The sequence below is a fragment of the Mesoplodon mirus genome (assembly GCF_964341445.2).
Source record: "Mesoplodon mirus genome assembly, chromosome: 7".
NCBI classification, from domain to species: domain Eukaryota; kingdom Metazoa; phylum Chordata; class Mammalia; order Artiodactyla; family Ziphiidae; genus Mesoplodon; species Mesoplodon mirus.
Genome location: NC_138983.1, coordinates 41726862 through 41747708, shown reverse-complemented (window position 1 = coordinate 41747708; position 20847 = coordinate 41726862). Strand labels below are relative to the sequence as shown.

Sequence of the window (20847 nt, the reverse complement as noted above, 5' to 3'; positions counted from 1 at the left end):
TCTCATAGCTACTCCCCATTCCTCATTCTTTTGGAGATTTGGCCACTGCAGCATGAGTACAATATTCCTAGGTGGGAATGCCCACAAGCCCCATCCTGGGTTTTCATGAAAATAGACATTTAAGAAGCCTCCTGGTGTCAAAGGTTCTAAGTGGGGCTCTTCTCCCCTCTGTTCCTTGAAATAAGTAATAAACTCACAGAAACAGGGAAGGAATAACCACAAGAACAAATTGGATGAATTTCCTCCTTTATACAAACCAATTCAGTGAAAGATAACAGTAAAAAAAAAATCTGTACTATTCTTTTCAAAGCCATTGTATGAAATCTTTCTTCAATAATCACCCCTACTTAGCCTATCACTTACCTGAAACCAGCTTCTCACAATTAAAAAAAAAAAAAAGAAAAGAAAAAGCAGATAAAAGAGAAAAAAAAATTCCCAATTTCATTTATCCTTGAAAAACATGGCCTCTTTTTCTTGCTATTTTTCTTCAGAGACAAGATTCCCTCAAAGATTAAAAAGTCTTTCAGAAGGGAGGGAATATCTGACTTTCTTCTCTCCCCTTCTCATTTGCATGTGTGCCTGCAAGCTCACACACTCACACTCAGAGGTTTTCAAAAATATACAGAAATTGCTGTAATATGTGAAATACATTTGAAAACATCATTTAATCCCCAGAAGATTTGCTTCTGAATTTTTCCCAAGAAGGATATCAACACTGCAACTGATATCACACCATGTAGATCTTTTCTCTTTCTCTTCCCCTCAAACCTTCTTTCAATATATATAAAAGCAATCTTACCGGTCAACCCCAGTAAATTTTGTTGGCTAATTTTCTTAATAAAATTTTCTCCAATGGAACACAAAATTAAAAAAAAAAACTTATACAAAAATATTAACAAATATTAACAAAATCATTAATAAAGGCTACTTATGTATTCTGGGTTAAAATAGTTTATTTTTGTTATTTTGTACTTTACAAATTTTTTGCAAGTAGCAAAAATATGAGTGCAAGATTGTATTAGAAGAGGAGATGTAGTTGGTTATCCCTATGGTACTCACAGACATCTGAATGAACTATAATGAAGCCTCTTTCATTAATAGGAGCAAACTCAGAACCTGCCAAAGTGTTCTAGAGGGGAGTCTCCAGGTGCAGAGGGCAGTTCTCACTCCGATTCCACTTCTTTGAAGGTTTTCTGGATAACCCCCATTACCATCAAGGTGACCACAGGTGGCTTTGTTCCACATAATATGGTCCTGGTCTAATTTTTATACAAGCAAGGGGCAGAGATGAGGTTGGAACTTTGATTAAAGGCTTAATTCAAACTACAAGGAAAGACTAATTAACAGTAACCAGAAGCAAGGTAATTTTGTTTTATACAACTCACTTTTCTCACCTTCTAGCTGATGCTTCTTCTCAAGGAACCCCTGTTGCCTGGTTTTGTCTGCCCCCAACACCAGGAACTGATTCTCTGTATCTCTGCCCACTGTCCACATTCAGGAAGGGGAGGAGACGAGAGAGGGCAAAAGAAGCTGCACTTCCCAGCTGTGCTTTGTTTCCTTTATAAGAAGGGATCCTAGTCAAGACTGACTTAGCCTAGTAGGTGCATCAGAATCACCTGCAGGGCTTGTTAAGCCACAGCTTGCTAGGCTTCAACCACAAAGATTCTTGATTCAGTAGATCTGAGGTGGAGCCACAGAGTTTGCATATCTAACAAATTATGAGTTGCTGCTGTTGTTGCTGGACCATAATTTTAGAATCTCTGACTGATCCCATATCCATTAGAGATGATTCTTTTAGGGACTTCCCTGGTGGTGCAGTGGTTAAGAATCCACCTGCCAATGCAGGGGACACGGGTCCGAGCCCTGGTCCGGGAAGATCCCACATGCCGCGGAGCAACTAAGCCCATGCACCACACCTACTGAGCCTGCACTCTAGAGCCCGCAAGCCACAACTACTAAGCCCACGTGCCACAACTACCGAAGCCTGTGTGCCTAGAGCTCATGCTCCACAACAAGAGAAGCCACTGCAATAAGCCCACGCACCACAATGAAGAGTAGCCCTTGGGCCTCCCTGGTGGCGCAGTGGTTGAGAGTCCGCCTGCCGATGCAGGGGGTACGGGTTCGTGCCCCGGTCTGGGAGGATCCCATATGCCACGGAGCGGCTGGGCCCGTGAGCCATGGCCGCGGAGCCTGCGCATCCGGAGCCTGTGCTCCGCAACGGGGGAGGCCACAACAGTGAGAGGCCCGCATACCGCAAAAAAAAAAAAAAAAAAAAAAAAAAAAAAAAGAGTAGCCCCCACTCGCCACAACTATAGAATGCCCGCACACAGCAACAAGGACCGAATGCAACCAAAAATAAATAAATAAATACATTTATTTAAAAAAAAAAGATGATACTTTTAGGCTGTACAAAGATGGGCAATTAAAAGAAAAATTCTAATTGGAAAGCATAAGGCTGGAAGCACACTGTGAACTTGTTACTATAGCTTTTTATGGTCTGTGGTGAAGAGAAAGAAGTTGTGGAAAATGCAGGCCCTTTTGCCCGTACAGCTACAATGCCTTAGGAGGGGTGCAAGATGGCCATTATGCAGTGTCCTTAGTTTGCAGGGCCCAGAAGATCAAGCAACAAGGTACAGGGCTGGTGTCCAGGGGCCCAGGCAGCCCCACATTTGGACCATTCCCTTCCCCATCCCAACCCCATAAGAAATATGTCCTTACAACAGAGGTTCTCAAAGTGTGGTTCTGAGAACCGTGGGAGTCTGTGAAGTCAAAATTATGTTTAAAATAATATTCAGTGATTATTTGTCCTGTAGCTTAAGATGGTTTTATAAATGTTATTTTTTTTTTTTCTTTTTGCGGTATGCGGGCCTCTCACTGTTGTGGCCTCTCCCGTTGCGGAGCACAGGCTCCGGACGCGCAGGCCCAGTGGCCATGGCTCACGGGCCCAGCCGCTCCGTGGCATATGGGATCCTCCCAGACCGGGGCACGAACCCGTATCCCCTGCATCGGCAGGCGGACTCCCAACCACTGCGCCACCAGGGAGGCCCCTAAATGTTATTTTAATTATTTAGTAAATTAATAATTATTTTTAGTTTTAATTTCTAATGTGGCATGTTCTGACATTAAAAAAAACCTACATAAACAAAAAGATTTCGGGGGCCTTCCAATAATTTTATTAGCGTAATCAAGGTATAATTTATAGACCATAAAATTCACCCACTTAATATGTACAGTTTAATGACTAGTAATAAATGTTTATTAAATTTATTTTATGCAACCATCACCACATCCTCTTTTAGAACACTTGTCTTTCCAAAAGATTCCTCCTGATCTTTCACAGTCAATCCCTACTCCCATCCCCAGTTCCATGCAACCAGATATCTACTTTCTGTCTGTACAGTTTTGTCTTTTTAGGATCATCATATGTATGAAATCATACTACATATGGTCCTTTGTGCCAGGCTCCTTTCATTTAACATAATGTTTTTGAGGTTCATTATTCTTTTTTTGTAATTTATTGCATTTTAGCTAAGAGGTATTGCATTTTATGAATATACCACAATTTATTTATCCATTCACTAAATGATGGGCATTTGGATTGTTTCCAGTTTTTAGTGAATATGAGTAATGCTGCTATGAAATTTCATAAAAGTCATTTATTGTGGGTAGATATTTATGGGTGAAAGTGCTACGTTATTTGTTTTATATGTTTAATCATTTAAGAACCTGCAAAACTGTCTTTCAGAGTGGCTAGACCATTTTATTTTGCTACCAGCAATTTATGAGTTCCAATTCCTGCACATCCTCACCAACAGTATTGTCTGCCTTTATTAAGCCATTTCATTTTTTAGTGTGTAGTGGTATCTCATTGTAGTTTTGATTTGCACATGTACTACTAATAACTAATGATGTTGAGCATCATTTTATGTATGCTATAGACTGGCTGTCTGTGTCCCTCCAAAAGCCGTATGTTAAAACCTAATCAACAATGTGATATATTGGAGGTAAGACTTTTGGAGATGATTAGGTTATGAGGATGGAGCCCGCATGAATACAGTGTGTCCTATTATTGTAAAAGAGACTCCAGAGAGCTCTCTCACTCCTAACACATGAGGACACCCAGAAAAGACAGCTGTCAGTGAACCAGGAGGCAGAACTTCACCAGACGTCAAGTTTGCCAACATCTTGATCTTTGACTTTCCAGCCTCTAGAACAGTGAGAAATAAGTTTCTGGGGTTTATGGTATTTTTGTTATAGAAGCTGGAACAGACAAAGGCAATGCCTTTATTTGCCATCCAGATATCTTCTTTGGTGAAGTGCCTACTCAAGTCTTCTTAATTGTACAATGTTTTCCATTGGATTGTTTGTCTTATTGAATTGTAAGAGCTCTTTTGGATGAAACTCCCTTATAAGATATATATTTGTAATTTTTTTCCCAGCCTATGGCTTTTCTTTTAATTTTGTTAGATGACTTATTTGAAGAATGAAATTTTTAATATTGATGAACACAATTTGTCAGTTTTTTCTTTTATGTTCCATTTTGGTGCCATGTGCAAGAAATCTTTGTTAAACACAAGCTCACTAATTTTTATTTTTCATGAATTCCTCTAGAAGCTTTCAGGAAATAAAGTTAGGTCAATGAACTATTTTTAGTTAATTTTTTGTATGGTGTAATGTGAGGATGAGGTTCATTTTGCATATAATCCCAAATGTTTAAGCTCTACTTGTAGAAAAGATTATCCTTTCCATTTTTGACTTATTTTGGCATCTTTATTGAAAATCAATTGACCATAGATGTGGTATCCATTTCTGGATTCTAATTCTGTTTCACTGTTGTACATATTAATATATCTCACTTTATACTAATACTATACTGTCTTCATTACAGTAGCTTTATTATACATTTCAAATTCAGGTAATGTAAGCCTTCCAACTTTGTTCTTTTTTGAAAAATATTTTGAATACTTTAAGACTTTTGTATTCCACAATGACTTTAATAATTTATTAACATGTAATTTGTACAGAGAGCCCAGAGAACCCAGAACCCCTGACCAGACTGTGTGGATTTTCCTACAAGCATTGATGAGACAAATTCTAGGAATTTAACAGGTGAGCACACACTTGTAAGTAGATGATCTTTTTACTTCTTTCCTTTAAAAATTAAAAAAAAGTAGAATTTAGTTTAACTGTCAGCAGGCTTAAGATTTTCCTAAGCAGATTTATATGCCTAGTTAAAAAAAATTATGTAATTACTTTCACTTTACTCTGAACTATAGATTTAATCTGTTATTGTTTTGACATTTACAAATTTATAGTTATTTTATGATCTTTGTGTACACAAATTGTGATATCTAGAGAAAAAGTTCTAGATTTCATGTAGTTTTATATTCAGCATTGGAACCTAAAAGTTAATTGGAATACCTTATTGTACAATAGTAAAAGTGACTGAGGCTTAAAGATGAGGAATAGTTAACCAAATAAAATCATAAATGTTCTGTAACTCTCATTTGATCCTTGACATCTGAAGGGAAAAGCAGCACAGTTTATTAGAAAGCATTCAATCTCCTGCACAAGGTCCAGAAGAATTTATATATCAGTCATTTACTACAAGTTCAGGTCTCACTCATAAAAAGACCACAGTGGGATGCATGTGTGGAGTAGCTCCTTGGCTTGTCTCATTCTATTTCCAACACACACCATCAGTCATGGACACTTCACTTAGAATGTGGCCACAATCAAGGTACTGGAGAGCAAAGGTCTTTTCCCTTTTAGCCATTTCTCTTTTCATTTTATATTTTTACTCTTCTTCCCCAAGTCTTTTTACTTATCTTGAGTCTCTTAAGCGAGTAGCCAGTTTTTGGTCTTAATTCTATTTAAGACAGGCTCTGGTGAGGTTTGGCAAAAGGCAGGCTGGAGTGGAGGATGATACTTTTCAAGGAGAAGCAGCCCCAGTACTCCCAAGAACACCCCAAGCTGAGCAACCAGAAGCTGACCAAGGTTCTCTCTGAGAAATACAAGGAGCTCCCAGGGTGGATGAAGGGGAAATATCTTCAAGATTTCCAGAAGGAAAAACAGGAGTTTGAGGAGAAACTGACTCAATTCAGGATAAAGTACCCTGATTTAGTCCAGAGCTCCAAGAAATGTGATGTCCCCAAAATTAGCCCCACCAAAGCCCCAAAAATGCTTCAGAAAAATGTGAATGAAGTACCCCCCACAAAAAAAAAAACCAAACTATTTTTCCAAGAAGATGAAATTCCATGGAAAGCCCAAGAAGTCCCCATAGACAGATATCAGAAGTCCCATCAGTATCTGTGCTTGAGTAAGGAGTATCAAGATATGCCCCTGCGGAAGCACAGGGTGGAGGGTGGCAAATGTTCACAGTGCATCCTGCAGAGCTAGGAGGAACATTATAAGAAGCAGGCTGAGGAGCTGCTGAAGCAGTACAAAGTGGACCTGGATCACTGGCTCAAGTATTCTCCTGAAGAATAGTATCCGGCTTGCAGAGATTGTGGATCTGTCCATCTGATCTGGAAGTTCTGGCACACACTCATGCTCATGTTCTAATGCTTAGTATAGATTGTCTCTCTGTATGTAGCATATATTTATTACAACTGATGAACGTACATTGACCCATTATTATCACCTAAGTCCACAGTTTTCACTATTGCTGTAGGAAAATATTTTTATTTTAAGACATAAGGTCTTTGAATATTTTATATTGGTTATATACATAGAGTGAAGGCTCTTGAAAACATTTTAAAGTTTTACTTTATTAAAGCAAATATTTATTAAAGCTGATTTTTTATTGAAAAAAAACAAGCAGAGAAATAGTGCACAAAACATTTGTTATTCAAAAAATGGCTAATATTTTTATTGACTGTAGAGTCCTGTGTATGCAATTTCAGCAGCATACTGTGTAAATATAGGCTTTTAGGAACTTCCCTGGTGGTCCAGTGGTTAAGACTCCATGCTTCCACTGCAGGTGGCTTGTGTTCAATCCCTGGTTGGGGAACTAAGATCCTGCATATTGTGTGGTGTGGCCAAAAATTTAAATAAATAAACAAACAAACAAACAAAAATTCCCACTAATTTTGAAACAAAATACATATAAAAATATATATATAGGCTTTCATTCTCCTAAAGTTTCTGCAGATTTATCAATTTTATGACTTCTACATGACTAACATGTTGAATTCATTTGGAAAATCCTTTAACACGTTGTGTTACTTGTTTTCCTCCTTCATGTTAAATTTTCAAAATTAGGTTTAAGATATAATTATTTTTACCTGAAAATCAGCAAATCCCATAAGTCATTTATGCCATGAGGTGCTACTAAAGCTTATAACTGAGGACAGACAGTGAGATACACAGAGTCAAGTGGGGCTCTGCCTGTGAATTTAAAGCATGTATTTTCCAATTCATCCAGGACCTACTGTTTTCTAAGCCATGTCTTATTGCATGGGATACAGAGAGGAAAGTTACAACTCCTGAATGTATAGCATTCACATTCTACAAGGGCCGACTGAGCAGTAAGTGTAATCAGTAAGAGAAATCATTATTTGGTCAAAAAATACAAATACTGGAATTGGACAAATATAGATTAAAATTCTGAATTTACTATTATAAGATGACATTGGTTAAAATAATTAACTCATTGCTTATTTGTTTTTTCTTTTTCATCTATACATTCATGAACTGAGAATAAAAAATTATAGCTAAATATGATATAAGTGAATATTACATTTAATGTCTATACAATGCCTGGCTCACAATAGACTCATAGAAAATGTTAAGTTGATTCCACTGGGGCTGCTATAACAAAATATCATAGACTGGATAGATTATAAACAACAGAAATTTATTTCTCACGGTTCTGGAAGCTGGAAACTCAGACCAGGGTACCAGCATTGTTGGCTGATGGCTCTCTTCTAGGAGACAGACTTCTTGTACTCTGCTCTTGGCAGAAGGCACTCAGGATCTCTCTGGAGCCTCTTTTATAAGGCACTAATCCCATTCATGAGGGCTCCACTGTCATGACTTAAGCACTTCTCAAAGACCTCACCTCCTAATGCCATGACATTGGGCATTAAGGTGCAATACATGAATTTTGGGGTGACACAGACATTGAGATCATAGCACTTAGCTTCCTTTATTCCTTTATTTCATCCATCTTCCATATTTCTGCTTTACTGAATTCCAACAGAAACCATTAATATATATCATATAGCAAATTAAATTACATTAAAATAAAATCAGTTAATAAAATTATTCTACAATATATGTGTCACAATGCCCTATAATCTTGCTAGAGTGTAGTTCCAACTCTGACCCAAAGCATCATTCCAGAATTATCTTTAAATGATGCTGTTGCTATATAGATATATTCATACAAGATAATAGTAGGAGATCCATGGTGCAATGGAAATTGATAGAAGCACAGCACATGTTTTGAAAAGTAAAAATTTTTCTGAAAGGAAATTATTCCATAGTTTGTCCTTAAACAAATAGGATTAAGGAGGAAAACGGGTAGTGGAAGGATGTCCAGATAGAGGAAACAGCATGTTCAAAAATTCAAAGTGCAACCCTCAGAATGGGAGAAAATATTTGCAAACAAAGCAACTGACAAGCTATTAATCTCCAAAATATATAAACAGCTCATGCAGCTCAACAACAAAGAAACAAACCACCCAATCAAAAAATGGGTGGAAGATCTAAATAGCCATTTCTCCAAAGAAGACATACAGATGGCCAAAAAACACATGAAAAGATGCTCAACATCACTAATTATTAGAGAAATGCAAATCAAAACTACAATGAGATATCACCCCACACCGGTCAGAATGGCCATCATCAAAATATCTACAAACAATAAATGCTGGAAAGGGTGTGGAGAAAAGGGAGCCCTCCTACACTGTTGGGGAGAATGTAAATTAGTACAGCCAATATGGAGAACAGTATGGAGGTTCCTTAAAAAAAACTAAAAATAGAACTACCATGACCCAGCAATCCCACTCCTGGACATATACCAGGAGAAAAATATAATTCAAAATATACATGCAACCCAATGTTCATTGCAGAACTATTTACAATAGCCAGGACATGGAAGCAACCTAAGTGTCCATCAACAGATGAATGGATAAAGAAGATATGCTACGGGCTTCCCTGGTGGCGCAGTGGTTGAGAGTCTGCCTGCCGATGCAGGGGACACGGGTTCATGCCCCGATCCAGGAGGATCCCACATGCCACGGAGTGGCTGGGCCCGTGAGCCATGGCCACTGAGCCTGCACGTCTGGAGCCTGTGCTCCACAACGGGAGAGGCCACAACAGTGAGAGGCCCGCGTAACACACACACACACACACAAAAGGAAGATACGCTACATATATACAATGGAATATTACTCAGCCATAAAAAGGAACGAAACTGTGCCATTTGCAGAGACGTGGATGGACCTAAAGTCTATCATACAGAGTGAATTAAGTCATAAGGAGAAAAACAAATATCATATAATATCGTTCATATGTGAAATCTAGAAAAATGGTGCAGATGAACTTACTTGCAAAGCAAAAATAGAGACACAGATATAGAGAACTAATGTGTGGATACCAAGGGGGGAAGGGAGGGTGGGATTAATTAGGAGATTGGGACTGACATATATACACTACTATGTATAAAATAGATATCTAATGAGAACCTACTGAATAGCACAGGGAACTCTACGCAGTGCTCTCTGGTGACCTAAATGGGAAGGAAATCCAAAAAAGAGGGTATATATATATATATATATATATATATATATATATATACGTATAACTGATTCACTTTGCTGTGCCTCAGAAACTAACACAACATTGTAAAGCAACTGTACTCCAATAAAAAGTAATAAAAAAAATTCAAAGTGAAGGAGGGGATGATGCCTTGGAGAAGTACTTCTACAATTCCTTTGTCCTAGTTCTCTCCTACACAACTCATAGAAACTACTAAAAACACTGTGATTCATACTGGAGGCACTCTTCATTAATTTATACAGTACATTTCTAAGAATTAGACTTGAGAATTCTGGAAATATAAAAGAAGTGCAATGTACCTTTACAATATTTCCAAATCTCTAAGTAAAACAGAAGAAAAACTAGGATACAAAATCAAAATTCATGAACACTTTCTACAACAAAACTGGTTGAAAGTCCCAAAATATGAACAGGTAGAGACAAATCAGGGATCGCTAAGATCCATGGGGTATCAGCATCTGTTTAGGAGGAAACAGAAGGAAGGAACAGGATACCTGGTAAATTTCAGAACCCCAAAATCAGCAACAGGGGTTCACTGAAAAGTTGGCAGGTCAACTTACAAACAGCTGCTGACCCTGGGTATGGTGAGGGCTTGCACACTGAAATATGCAAGGAACCCATATTAAGATGTGAAGTGGCTGGTATCATCCAGTTCCTACAACTCTGACATAACTAAGACTCTCTTCCAGGACAAAACTCCACACTGAGAAAAAAGTACTGGGTGTAAAATATGTATGGAGCAAGACTGAGGCAGTAGAAGCAAAGAAAAAGAATGTCTGAAGAAAAGAAGTGGGAAGAGAAACAGAACCAGGAGATGGCAAAAAGTTAAGAGTTCATATTGTTAACGAGTCCAAGCTCGCTCTGCTCGCCGCACAACAGGCCACCTTGTCTGGAGACGAGGTGCTGAGGCAAGAAATACAACTTTATTCGGAAAGCCGGCAGACCAAGAAGACGGCGGACTAATGTCTCAAAAAACCCATCTCATCAGGGTTTGGATGCCAGTTTCTTTTACAGAATCAGAGAGGGAAGTAAAGTAAAAAGGCAGATTAGAGAGGGAGAGGCAGGGAGGAAGTAAAGTAAAAACGGCCATCAGTCTTGCAAAACATCTCCTGGAACAGTGAAGGGATATGTTAATTTCTTCTTTCTTGCAGCCATTCACAAGTGGGTAGGCAGACCATTATGTATGATTATTATAACAAAAGCAACAAAAAGCAAAGGCTAAAGTCAAAGAAACAGATCCAACATGGAGTCAAAATTGGCTCTTCCCTGTTACAATGTTATTGAACACCTTATGAAAACAACCGAGTACTCTAGACTTATGAAGTGAAGAAGGCTATCTTGACCCATCTTCACCTTATAAAATTCAGGAAGACTAATTGCATATAAATACCTTCAAAGGACATGTTTTTTACTTCATATTTTGGGGGAGTCCAGAGAGAAGAAAGTACTTTTCCAATTATAATAGACCTTAGTATGATTCTTCATGATGTGGCCTTTTAGAAACAGTTTCTAGAAGAACCCTTGTGTCAGAGCTATGTTAAGATTGGAGCCTTGGACTTCTCTGGTGGCACAGTGGTTAAGAATCCACCTGCCAATGCAGGGGACACGGGTTTGAGCCCTGGTCTGGGAAGATCCCACATACCGTGGAGCAGCTAAGCCCGTGCACCACAACTACTGAGCCTGCGCTCTAGAGCCCGCGAGCCACAACGACTGAAGCCCGCGTGCCACAACTACTGAGCCCACGTGCCACAAGCCCTCAGGTCTAGAGCCCGTGCTCCGCAACAAGAGAAGCCACCACAATAAGAAGCCCACATACCACAGAGAAGAGTAGCCCCCACTCACTGCCACTAGAGAAAGCCTGCACGCAGCCATAAATTAATTAATTAATTTAAAAAGTACAGCCTTTATTAAAAAAAAAAAAAAAGATTGGAGGCTTGTGCTCCCACCTTGGGAGAACATGCCTCTGAGAGGCCCTCTCTGCTCCACTGCCCCAGAAACCCTCAGCCACCCAGTCCCACTGAAACTGAGCCGGATCTTGTGGGGTCCCCCTGGGCATGAAATCCCTTCCCTGCCCCCACCCATTTATTGTTTGTAGGAAATAGGTTTCAGCTTCCTACACCTTCCCTGAGTTCCAAAGGGCAGTTTCAAACAGTTACTAATTAGAGGAGTGAAGGAATGCAGAAACAAGGAAAACTCAGTCAAGAAACAATAGTGCAGTGATGGTTCCTCCTCAAGGGATATACATAACAATCTGCTACAAATCTCCAAGTTCTTCTATGGGAACTAAAGGCCCCACCCAGGTGGAAGATGGTAACTTCAGGCTGAGCACAGCACATGGATCCCAGACTGGTTAGAACCAGAAGGCCTGATGATTGAGATTCCTGGAGCACCATAATGTTATTTCAACACCAGCCAGAGGAATGTCACACACCCTGCAGACCTACTCCCAAATTTTGCCTATAAAAACTATTCCCCCAAAACCATTGGGGGAGTTTAGGTCTTTTGGGCAGGAGTCACCCATTCTCCTTGCTCAGCCCTGCAGAGAAAGGTGTGCAGCCCTTTCTCTGCTCCAGACTTCAATTTGTTTGGCCTCACTGTGGGTCAGAGCACATGAACTTGGGTTTGACCACACCAGCTCCCTGGATCTAGCTCTGCCCCTGGGCCTGGCCACCTCTAGCTGTTCCTGAAGGTCAATTCCTGAAGTGCTTTAGGATCCTTTCTTTCTCACACCTCCTCTAGTCCTTGAGGTTTTTCCCTCCAAGGAGCCATCTACAAGTCATTTTGTCCTTGCTTAAAAATAATGAGTTTTTCTAAGAACTTATTATAGACTATATATATACTCTCTCCCCTGAGGGCTCAGGTTTTCTTTCTTTTTCTTTTTTTTTTTTTTTTTTTTTGTCACGCAGCACAGCTTGTAGGATCTTAGTTCCCCAACCAGGGATTGAACCCCGGGCCCAGGGCAGTGAAAGAGCTGAGTCCTAACCACTGGTCAGCCAGGGAATTCCCATGGGCTCAGGTTTTCTAATTCCTAATTGTAGACCACAGACAGCTCTTGTAAGGGTTTAATATTTTTCTACATGATATAGAGGACACAAGTATGGGACTGGGGACAATAAGGCATTTCCAGTCTCTCATCCATGAATTAAAGTGCAAGTTTTTGGACTTAGGAAATGACTCAAGTAAGCCAGCCACCCTCAAAGGATGGAGGGAGGAAACAAAGTGCCAAAATATTTCATCTTGACTACTCATTAGTACCAATGAAAAAAACCTGGAGGTGAGGGGAATAGCTGGGGCAGCTGCTTCTCTGGGGTTTTTTTTGGAGGGGGGGCGTGGTAGGGAGGGTGGAGTCCTCCCTTGTTCCTCTAGTGCTAACATGGTGGAGAACTTTGCTTATTGGGACTGCCAACTACAAATTGGCACTTGCCATCTACCTCTACAAGGATTAACTCATGAGCTGCTACAGCTGCTGACCTTCAACACCCCCTGAAAGAAGTTCAGGGTGGAGATCAGGCATGAGGCACTCTGTGCTCTGGGAAAAGCTGCTGAACAGGCCTTCAGATAGATATTTTCAGAAGATTTTATGAGCCCAGTTTCTTGCATCTTCTCATATCTAGGAAAACACTAAAATCATTAACGGAGATATTCACTCCTCGTGACGAGCAAAAAGCTTCTTGTAACCAGCAGCAACCTTCTGCCAAAATGTGTGCTTGATTGCATGTACCCCCCCTTCACCAAAATCACCTATATACTGACCTTCGCCCCTACCTCTTTGGAGCAGTTTCTCAGAGCCCTCTGAAATGCTGTCGTCCGGGCTATTGTCCTCATTTTGTCCCAAATAAAACTTAACTTACAACTCTGACATTGTACATATTTTTTTTTCAGTCAACAGGACAGTCCCCAAGTGAATGGAGTAATTCCTCACATCGGAAGGTCTTAAAGGACAGGGGTGGGGTTAAAACTTTTACAGAGCAGAGGCTGCTTGTTCATCCACAGCTCCAGGATTAAAGGGAACTACATTCTTTCTATTCACCCCTTTTAGTGTTTGTGAAAGGAGCAGTGTGTGGGTGAAAAATGAGTGATCTTAAGCAGAATGTGTCAGTTTTCAACAAAATCCACTGAACCACCACCGAAGCCTGCAGAAGAAGCAGGGGCTTGGCGAGGTTGACCCGAAGCCTGCCCAGGCCTGGAGGGTCCCATTATTCTCAAGGCTAAGACTTCCTAGCGGAAGCACAAAAGATCAACGTAGGGTGCCGCTCTGCATTCCCCCAGGCTAAAAGAAAAGCCTAGAAGACCTTGGACCCTGAAGCAATATCTCCTTCTCCAATTCACGGGGATTCAAACTCCGCCCAGAATCCACGAGACCAGGGCGCGCACCGTTACCTCCTCCTGCCCCCGGGGGGGGCAGTAGCAGAGCCCACAAGCCCTCAGAGGACCTGGAGAGAGGCGATGAGGGGTGTATTCGCTGGGTAGTTTGGCGCGGGGAGGGGGTGGTGGTAAAATTAAAAACGAAAAAGGGGAGCAAGGGCCTCCGGAACCAAGAGTCGGGAGAGTACCTTGGAGCGCCTCTCTCACCAGGGCGGAAAATGAGAGCCCGCTAGAGGGGGCCCGAGAGCCAGCGAGCGAGGGCCGGCGGGAATGCGAGGCAAGAGGGGTCGCCAGCGCTTCCAGCCTCAGGTCACCCTGCCTGGCTCTGCGCCCTTCGTTAGGGGGAAACAGGGTCCGCCCAGCCCGCCCGTCCAGGGACCCTTTCTCAGAGTGCTGAAGTTAGTGATGACATAGAAAAAAATGAGGATGCTGATGCTGATCGCCTTTGGGGTCCGCAAACGAAACTGGGATGTATCTAAGGACCTAAACCAAACACAAGAGATCACGAGAGGAACATAGAGTGTGTGTGTCGTAAAAATAAAACCAAAATTCACAACTCAAATCCCTGACTAGGGTCAACACCTCCCCAGCCTTTCCTCAGAATTTCTAAGACTTTGTAAAATGGGCAGCCCCGAAGTGCATTCCCTCCCTCTGACCCTCATCCCACTGCAGGCAATTATGAATATCTCTTAATGGTAATTATAACTCGTCAGATTTTACATGGAAGTGCATCAGTTTCTGAAGGATTTCTCGTCGGGGAAGGGAAAACAGGATGCTTCTCTAAGAGATGAGGCTCAGGAGGTGGGGCAATCTGGCTTCTGACATTCCTGGGGGTCTTCCTGAGAGCTGCTTGGCAACTTTCAAATATATCTTCTGGGCTGCAATTTTCACCTCCTTTAGCAAAGTGCTGAAGCTCTTGCAAAGACTGGATTGGAGAGAGGAGAGAGAAGAAAAGATTATAATAGGAGAGGAGGGGAAAAAAATTAAAAACTGCGGAAACACAACAAAAATATGCACCACTTTCTTACAAGTCTTCACAGGCTCTGCAGCAGATGGTAGCAGGCAGCGTTTCTCCCACATATCTGCTGGTCAAGGTGCAAAATTGCTCTTCACTTCTATGAACTTGCTCCTCTATGGTTAACATCCTCTTTTTTTTTTTTTTTTTTTTTTTTTTTTTGCGGTATGCGGGCCTCTCACTGTTGTGGCCTCTCCCGTTGCGGAGCACAGGCTCCGGACGTGGCTCACGGGCCCAGTCGCTCTGCGGCATGTGGGATCTTCCCGGACCAGGGCATGAACCCGTGTCCCCTGCATTGGCAGGCGGACTCTCAACCACCGCACCACCAGGGAAGCCCCATTTAATATTGACTTTTCTAAAAGGTGATGGTGGGGGTAAGTTGTTAAAAGCACACGACATACTACTTTCGGTTTCGTAGCCTTTTGTCTACAAACTTGATGAATATACACTCGACTTGTGGTTGTTATTTCTCAGAAGTGGAGAGAGGCCTAGCAGAGATCGTCGCAGTGAGAACAAAGGTGGCTCTATCCTTGCCTCTATGTAATTGTCATTGTCAATGTCCCTTGCTTTCCCAAGATTAAGTACTGCAAAAACTTACTGGACATGGAAGAACAGCTGGATTTGGGCATCTTTTCCTGAGAAGAGTGGTCCAGATTGTGAGTATCCAAACTGAGTGTGCCGGTTGATTTGAAATAAAAAAGAATTTTCAATAGAATTTCTTGATGAAACCCCTTCATTACCACCACCAGCTCCTGATCCTTTCAAGAAGACTAATTTTTTTTTTTTTAATGGAAGGATACTTGATTTGCAATATTGTGTTAGTCGCTGGTGTACAGAAAAGTGATTGTTATATACATATTTTTTAAGCTTATTTTTCATAATAGGTTATTACAAGATAATGAATACAGTTCCCTGTGCTGTATAGCAAATCCTTGTGTTTTTTTGTTTTGTTTTTGTTTGTTTTGTTTTCTTTTGCAAATCCTTGTTGCTTATCTATTTTCTGTACAGTAGTGTGTATCTGTTAATACCATACCCCTAATTTATCCCTCCCCTGCTCCCTTTCCCCTTAGCTAACCTCAAGTTTGTTTTCTATGTCTGTGTGTCTGTTTCTGTTTTGTATATAGAGTCACTTGTATTGTTTTTGAGATTACACATATAAGTGATATATTTGTCTTTTTCTGTCTTCACTTAGTATGATATTCTCTAGGTCCATCTATGCTTCTGCAAGTGGCAATATTTCATCTTTTTCTGGCTGAGTAATATTCCATGGTATGTATATACCACTTCTTCTTAAACCAATCATCTGTTGATGGGCACTTGGTTTGTTTCCATGTCTTGGCTATTGTAAATAGGGCTGCTATGAACACTGGGGTGCATGTATCTTTTTGAATTAGAGTTTTCGTCTTCTCTGGATATATGCCTAGGAATGGGATTGTTGGATCATATGGTAGCTCTATTTTTAGTTTTTTTTAAGCAGCCTCCATACAGTTTTCCATAGTGGCTGAACCAATTTGCATTCCCACCGAAAGTGTAAGAGGGTTCCCCTTCATCCACACCCTCTCCAGCATTTATTATTTGTAGACATTTTGATGATGGCCATTCTGACAGGTGTGAGGTGATACCCCTGTGTGGTTTTGATTTGCATTTCTCTAATAATTAGCTATGTGGAGCATCTTTTCATGTGCCTGTTGGCCATTTGTATATCTTCTTTTGAGAAAGGCCTACTTAGGTCAAGAAGACTAATTTAGGAACCAGTGTATTGGTAAAACTAAACTGTATTTTTAACATTGCTTCTCTATATTGGGCAAAGGAAATACTGTTTCAAGTATAAAAGTGAGTGTAAACATAAGGAATATAGTGGAAGAAATATTTTCTGAAATTTATTTTTGTTTCTTTTCCTTCAAAACTCCTAATTTTGTTATCCTAGGCTATTTGGAGCCTGTATCTGCCGGGAAGAGATTGTGATATCCCTGAAATATAACAAGGAAAATTTCAGTTTCTAAAATTTAAAATAGCAATATGAGCCAGGTTACTGTCTTCATAGAGACTTTTCATAGTTCCCTTATTTCTCTGCACTACCATATCCACAACTGACCTAAATTAAAGGACCAAAGCCCTCAAGATCTCAGTTACTTATCACATGAAAGTTTACTCCTTGCTCATATGAGATCTACTATGGTCCAGTTGCTCTCCAGGGCTGCTGCGTTCCCAGTAATTCCAGTCTGCTTCCATCATGTGGTTCCACCATCTCAATACAGGGCTTAATCATCTTTTCAGCCAAGCATCTCCCTCCACTGAGGATTCTGAGTTCAGTCTCTCAGCTTCAGTTTTCCACAGAATATACTACTACAGAGTTGCCTAGCTGCATGGTGATAGGGAGGACACATGCACTTTTGCTACTCCTCAGTCAGAATTTCAAAGAAGACTTACTTTTTCATTACTCCTGCCTGTAGTTTTACATGGTGCTTCAAATTCCAGAATCTTACTGAAATTCTGTAGGGGAGAGCTGGAGGGAAGAGAGATGTGGTTTGATTCTCTGAAATGTTTCCTTCTGCATCCAAACTATCATTTTCAATTTCCAAAATTTATTCTGAGTTTGGCCACTTCTGTGCATTCTCAACACTATGGCCTAAGTCAGTAACCATGGATTCTCACCTGTATTACTTAGATGTTCTAACTACTTCTCCTGCCCCCAAGGGGTCCACAGAACAATTAAGGTGATTAGGTAAATATGCAAATTATATGTCAAGTGCTGTTTTAAACTTCCAATGCCTTCTCATTTCAAGTTGAAAAAAACTCAGATATTTCACATGAGTTACAAGATCCTGCCTCTCCCTTCTCTAGCTCCAGATACAAATGAGCTTCCTCTCTATCCACACAAAAACACCAAGCTCTATGTTAGGGCTGTTACACTTGTTGTTTCATCCAAGTGGAAATCAGCTCTGGACCTTCCTTCTTGTCATTTGGGACTCAGAAAGGTCTCCTGCTCTATGAAATATTCCCTGACCACCGGAACCACACTGCCCATTCTGCACTATCACCCCATCCCCTTTAATCTCTTCACAGAACATATGCCCACTTGAAATTGTCATGTTCATTTATTTGTGGATTTGTTTATTGGGATGTATCAATGACTTAACCATGTGAAATATACGTACAGCATTGAGAAGGCAGTGGAGACTTGGAGAGGAGATTTTCACATGCTGGCACTTTTTGCCCTATGTTTGCTCATCATTCCTAGCAACTTGGAGCTGCCAAGTGCCAGGTGATTTCCACCATGTCATCCTTTAGATAGGGCTGCAAACCAAATCCCCCAACCCAGCCAGCCAGCTGGAACCCAACAATCAACCCCAAACTCACTCACCAACGTCACACAAGGCAACAAGCTCAGAAAAATAAATTTTGCTTGAAATGTTTTGATATAATTATTAAGAAAAGTGCAGGAAAAACGACCACCTCTCAGTTGACTGAATGAACAACACAAAAAATAAAGTCAGATTTTAACATTCTGGTTACCTTTAATATATTTAATAAAGTCAAATTTTAACATTCTGTTTACCTTACTGGCAGAGAACACATTTTCAATACATCAAAGACTCAGAAAGATGATCAATTATTATCTGAGTCTCTACTGACCTAATTGGTCAAAAGGGCCTAGTTTGGCAAGAAAAGTGGGAAGGGAAGGGGGAAGAGGAAAAGGAGAGAGACTGGAGGCTAATCAAAGCCCAGGATGCTTTAGAAGTTCAGCAGCATCCAGAGCTGGCCCACAGGATGGGGTAGAAAGGCATCCCCTGGGCTTAGGGGACAGGGCCACAACCACACCCAGAAGCCTTGGCGGGATGCTGGAGCCCAGGGCTGAGCGGGTCAGCGTTGTCTGGTGAGGGTGCATACACAGGCAGGGGCTGAGCCTCTGGGTCCTGAGCTATGTCTAAGGAAAGCCTCCTCTTCGCCCTGGGGGGAGCAGTTGGCTCCTGAGTCCCCTGTTCCCAAGGACGACGACGAGGGCCACATCTTCCAGCTGGGTGGCGACCCGGGGCGGATGGACCTGGGGTTGGCGGCTGGGTCGGTCCGGGCTCCCCGGTGGTGCAGGTGGCCGCAGCCTCGAACTGGGCTGCCGAGCAAGAGCCACGGGCCGGCGAGGGGCGCCGGGACACAGCATGCACAGGGACTTGGTGGCGGGTCCCACCGTCCGCGGCTACAGGCCCACGGGGGCGCGGAGCGCGGCGGGGCTGGTGGTGCCTCGGGCCCAGAGCGGCTCCCCAGGCCGCGCGGACCTCCCTCCAGGCGTTCAGGCCCTGGCTGCTGGGCTCCGTGGGCTGCATGTGGTCCAGCACAGTCCGGTCCTGCCCACGTTTCCACAGCTCATAGCGCTCCGGTTGCAGGATGCGCACGAAGGGGTCCATGGAGAAGGCGACCCGGGCCTCCCCGCAGCTGCACTGCGAGGCCACTTTGCCATAATCGATCCAGCGCGGGGTGGCGAAATTGATGGCTTCTGCGCAGTTGAAGCCATGGTTGAAGCCAGAGTGGTAGCCATAGGGAAACGTCACTATGAACTCTCCAGACTCCTGAGTGACCCGACCGAAGGGGATGCCGTTGTCCTTGAGGACCGTGGGCGAGATGAGAGCCACCTTGTGCCGCAGGAAGGCCTCACAGCCCCGTGAGCTGCCCGGGAAAAGCTCCCTGGCCAGGCGTTCCAGGCGCCGGCCGTGCTCCGGGGGCACCGCGTACCAGGTCTTGGGCTCCCCGAAGTGCAGGTAGTTGATGCTGTAAAGGTCCATGTCCTCCGTGTGCCAGGCGAAGGCGGTCTTCCACATGCCGAAGTACAGGTAGGGGGTGTTGACGCCTTCGATGACCACTCCGCACTCCTGTTCCAGCAGGTCCTGAATGGTTCCCAGGTGGCCAAGGTTCCACTGCTTCGTGTTTTGATCGAATAAGGAGCCACTGACGTCCGCACCATATACTGGTGAATCATAAGGGCGTGTTTTCCAATATCTTCGCTCCAGATCCTGAAAATCAGAGTAGAATGGAGTCTGGTGTTTTTCACTGTTTGTTAAGTGGCGATACTCGCTCACGGTCATGGCTTTCTTCTGTTTGTGGTGCTGAGTAAACACACCTGCCTTCCCAGAAGTCACCTGCTGGAGGGGAGAGGCTATTAAGATGTCATCGATATCATCATAGGTCTCTCTGGCTTTCCAGTCCTTGGGTGGAATTATCTTAGCCAGGCCTGCTCGGTGTGCACCTTGGGATTCCATATAAGCAATGTATTTCTCGAAATCATTAAACTCTTCTTTGGTTGGATGAAATACCATTATGCTACAACTTGGATTCTTGGCCCAGTTGGACTTAGACTTCATAGCTTTCATTAGTAAGCAAGAAACTCCCAAGTTTTTATTTATGTTCTGGATAGGTGAGGATGCTGGAAAACACTACTTTTTCAAAAATGGGTTGGAGTATAGCAGCAGGAACCCCCAGTAGACTTTAATGCAATGAGTTGGTAATATTTCTTAGGCTTGCTGATTCTGCAGGGGACTCCACGCTGGGCAGAAGCCTTGCTCAGGACTGATGCTGGCTGAGCCTGCAAGTCTGTGATGTCCTCGGTTGACACTTGGCTCTGGCCTCTTGAGGTCTAGTGAATCACCCAGTCCTGGGTGGGTATCCCAAATGTACTGTCTTCAGGGCAG

At 42.3% G+C, this 20847-nt stretch overlaps 1 protein-coding gene across 1 annotated transcript; it reads right to left on the bottom strand.

The window, feature by feature from the left end:
* Positions 1–18963: 18963 nt before the first annotated feature.
* Positions 18964–20529, bottom strand: LOC309808288 (lysine-specific demethylase 4D-like; the record flags this gene model as incomplete). Its single annotated transcript, XM_082628398.1, has 1 exon — positions 18964–20529. One exon carries the CDS (start codon positions 20527–20529, stop codon positions 18964–18966), a length of 1566 nt encoding a protein of 521 aa, XP_082484524.1.
* Between the last annotated feature and the right edge of the window lie 318 nt (positions 20530–20847).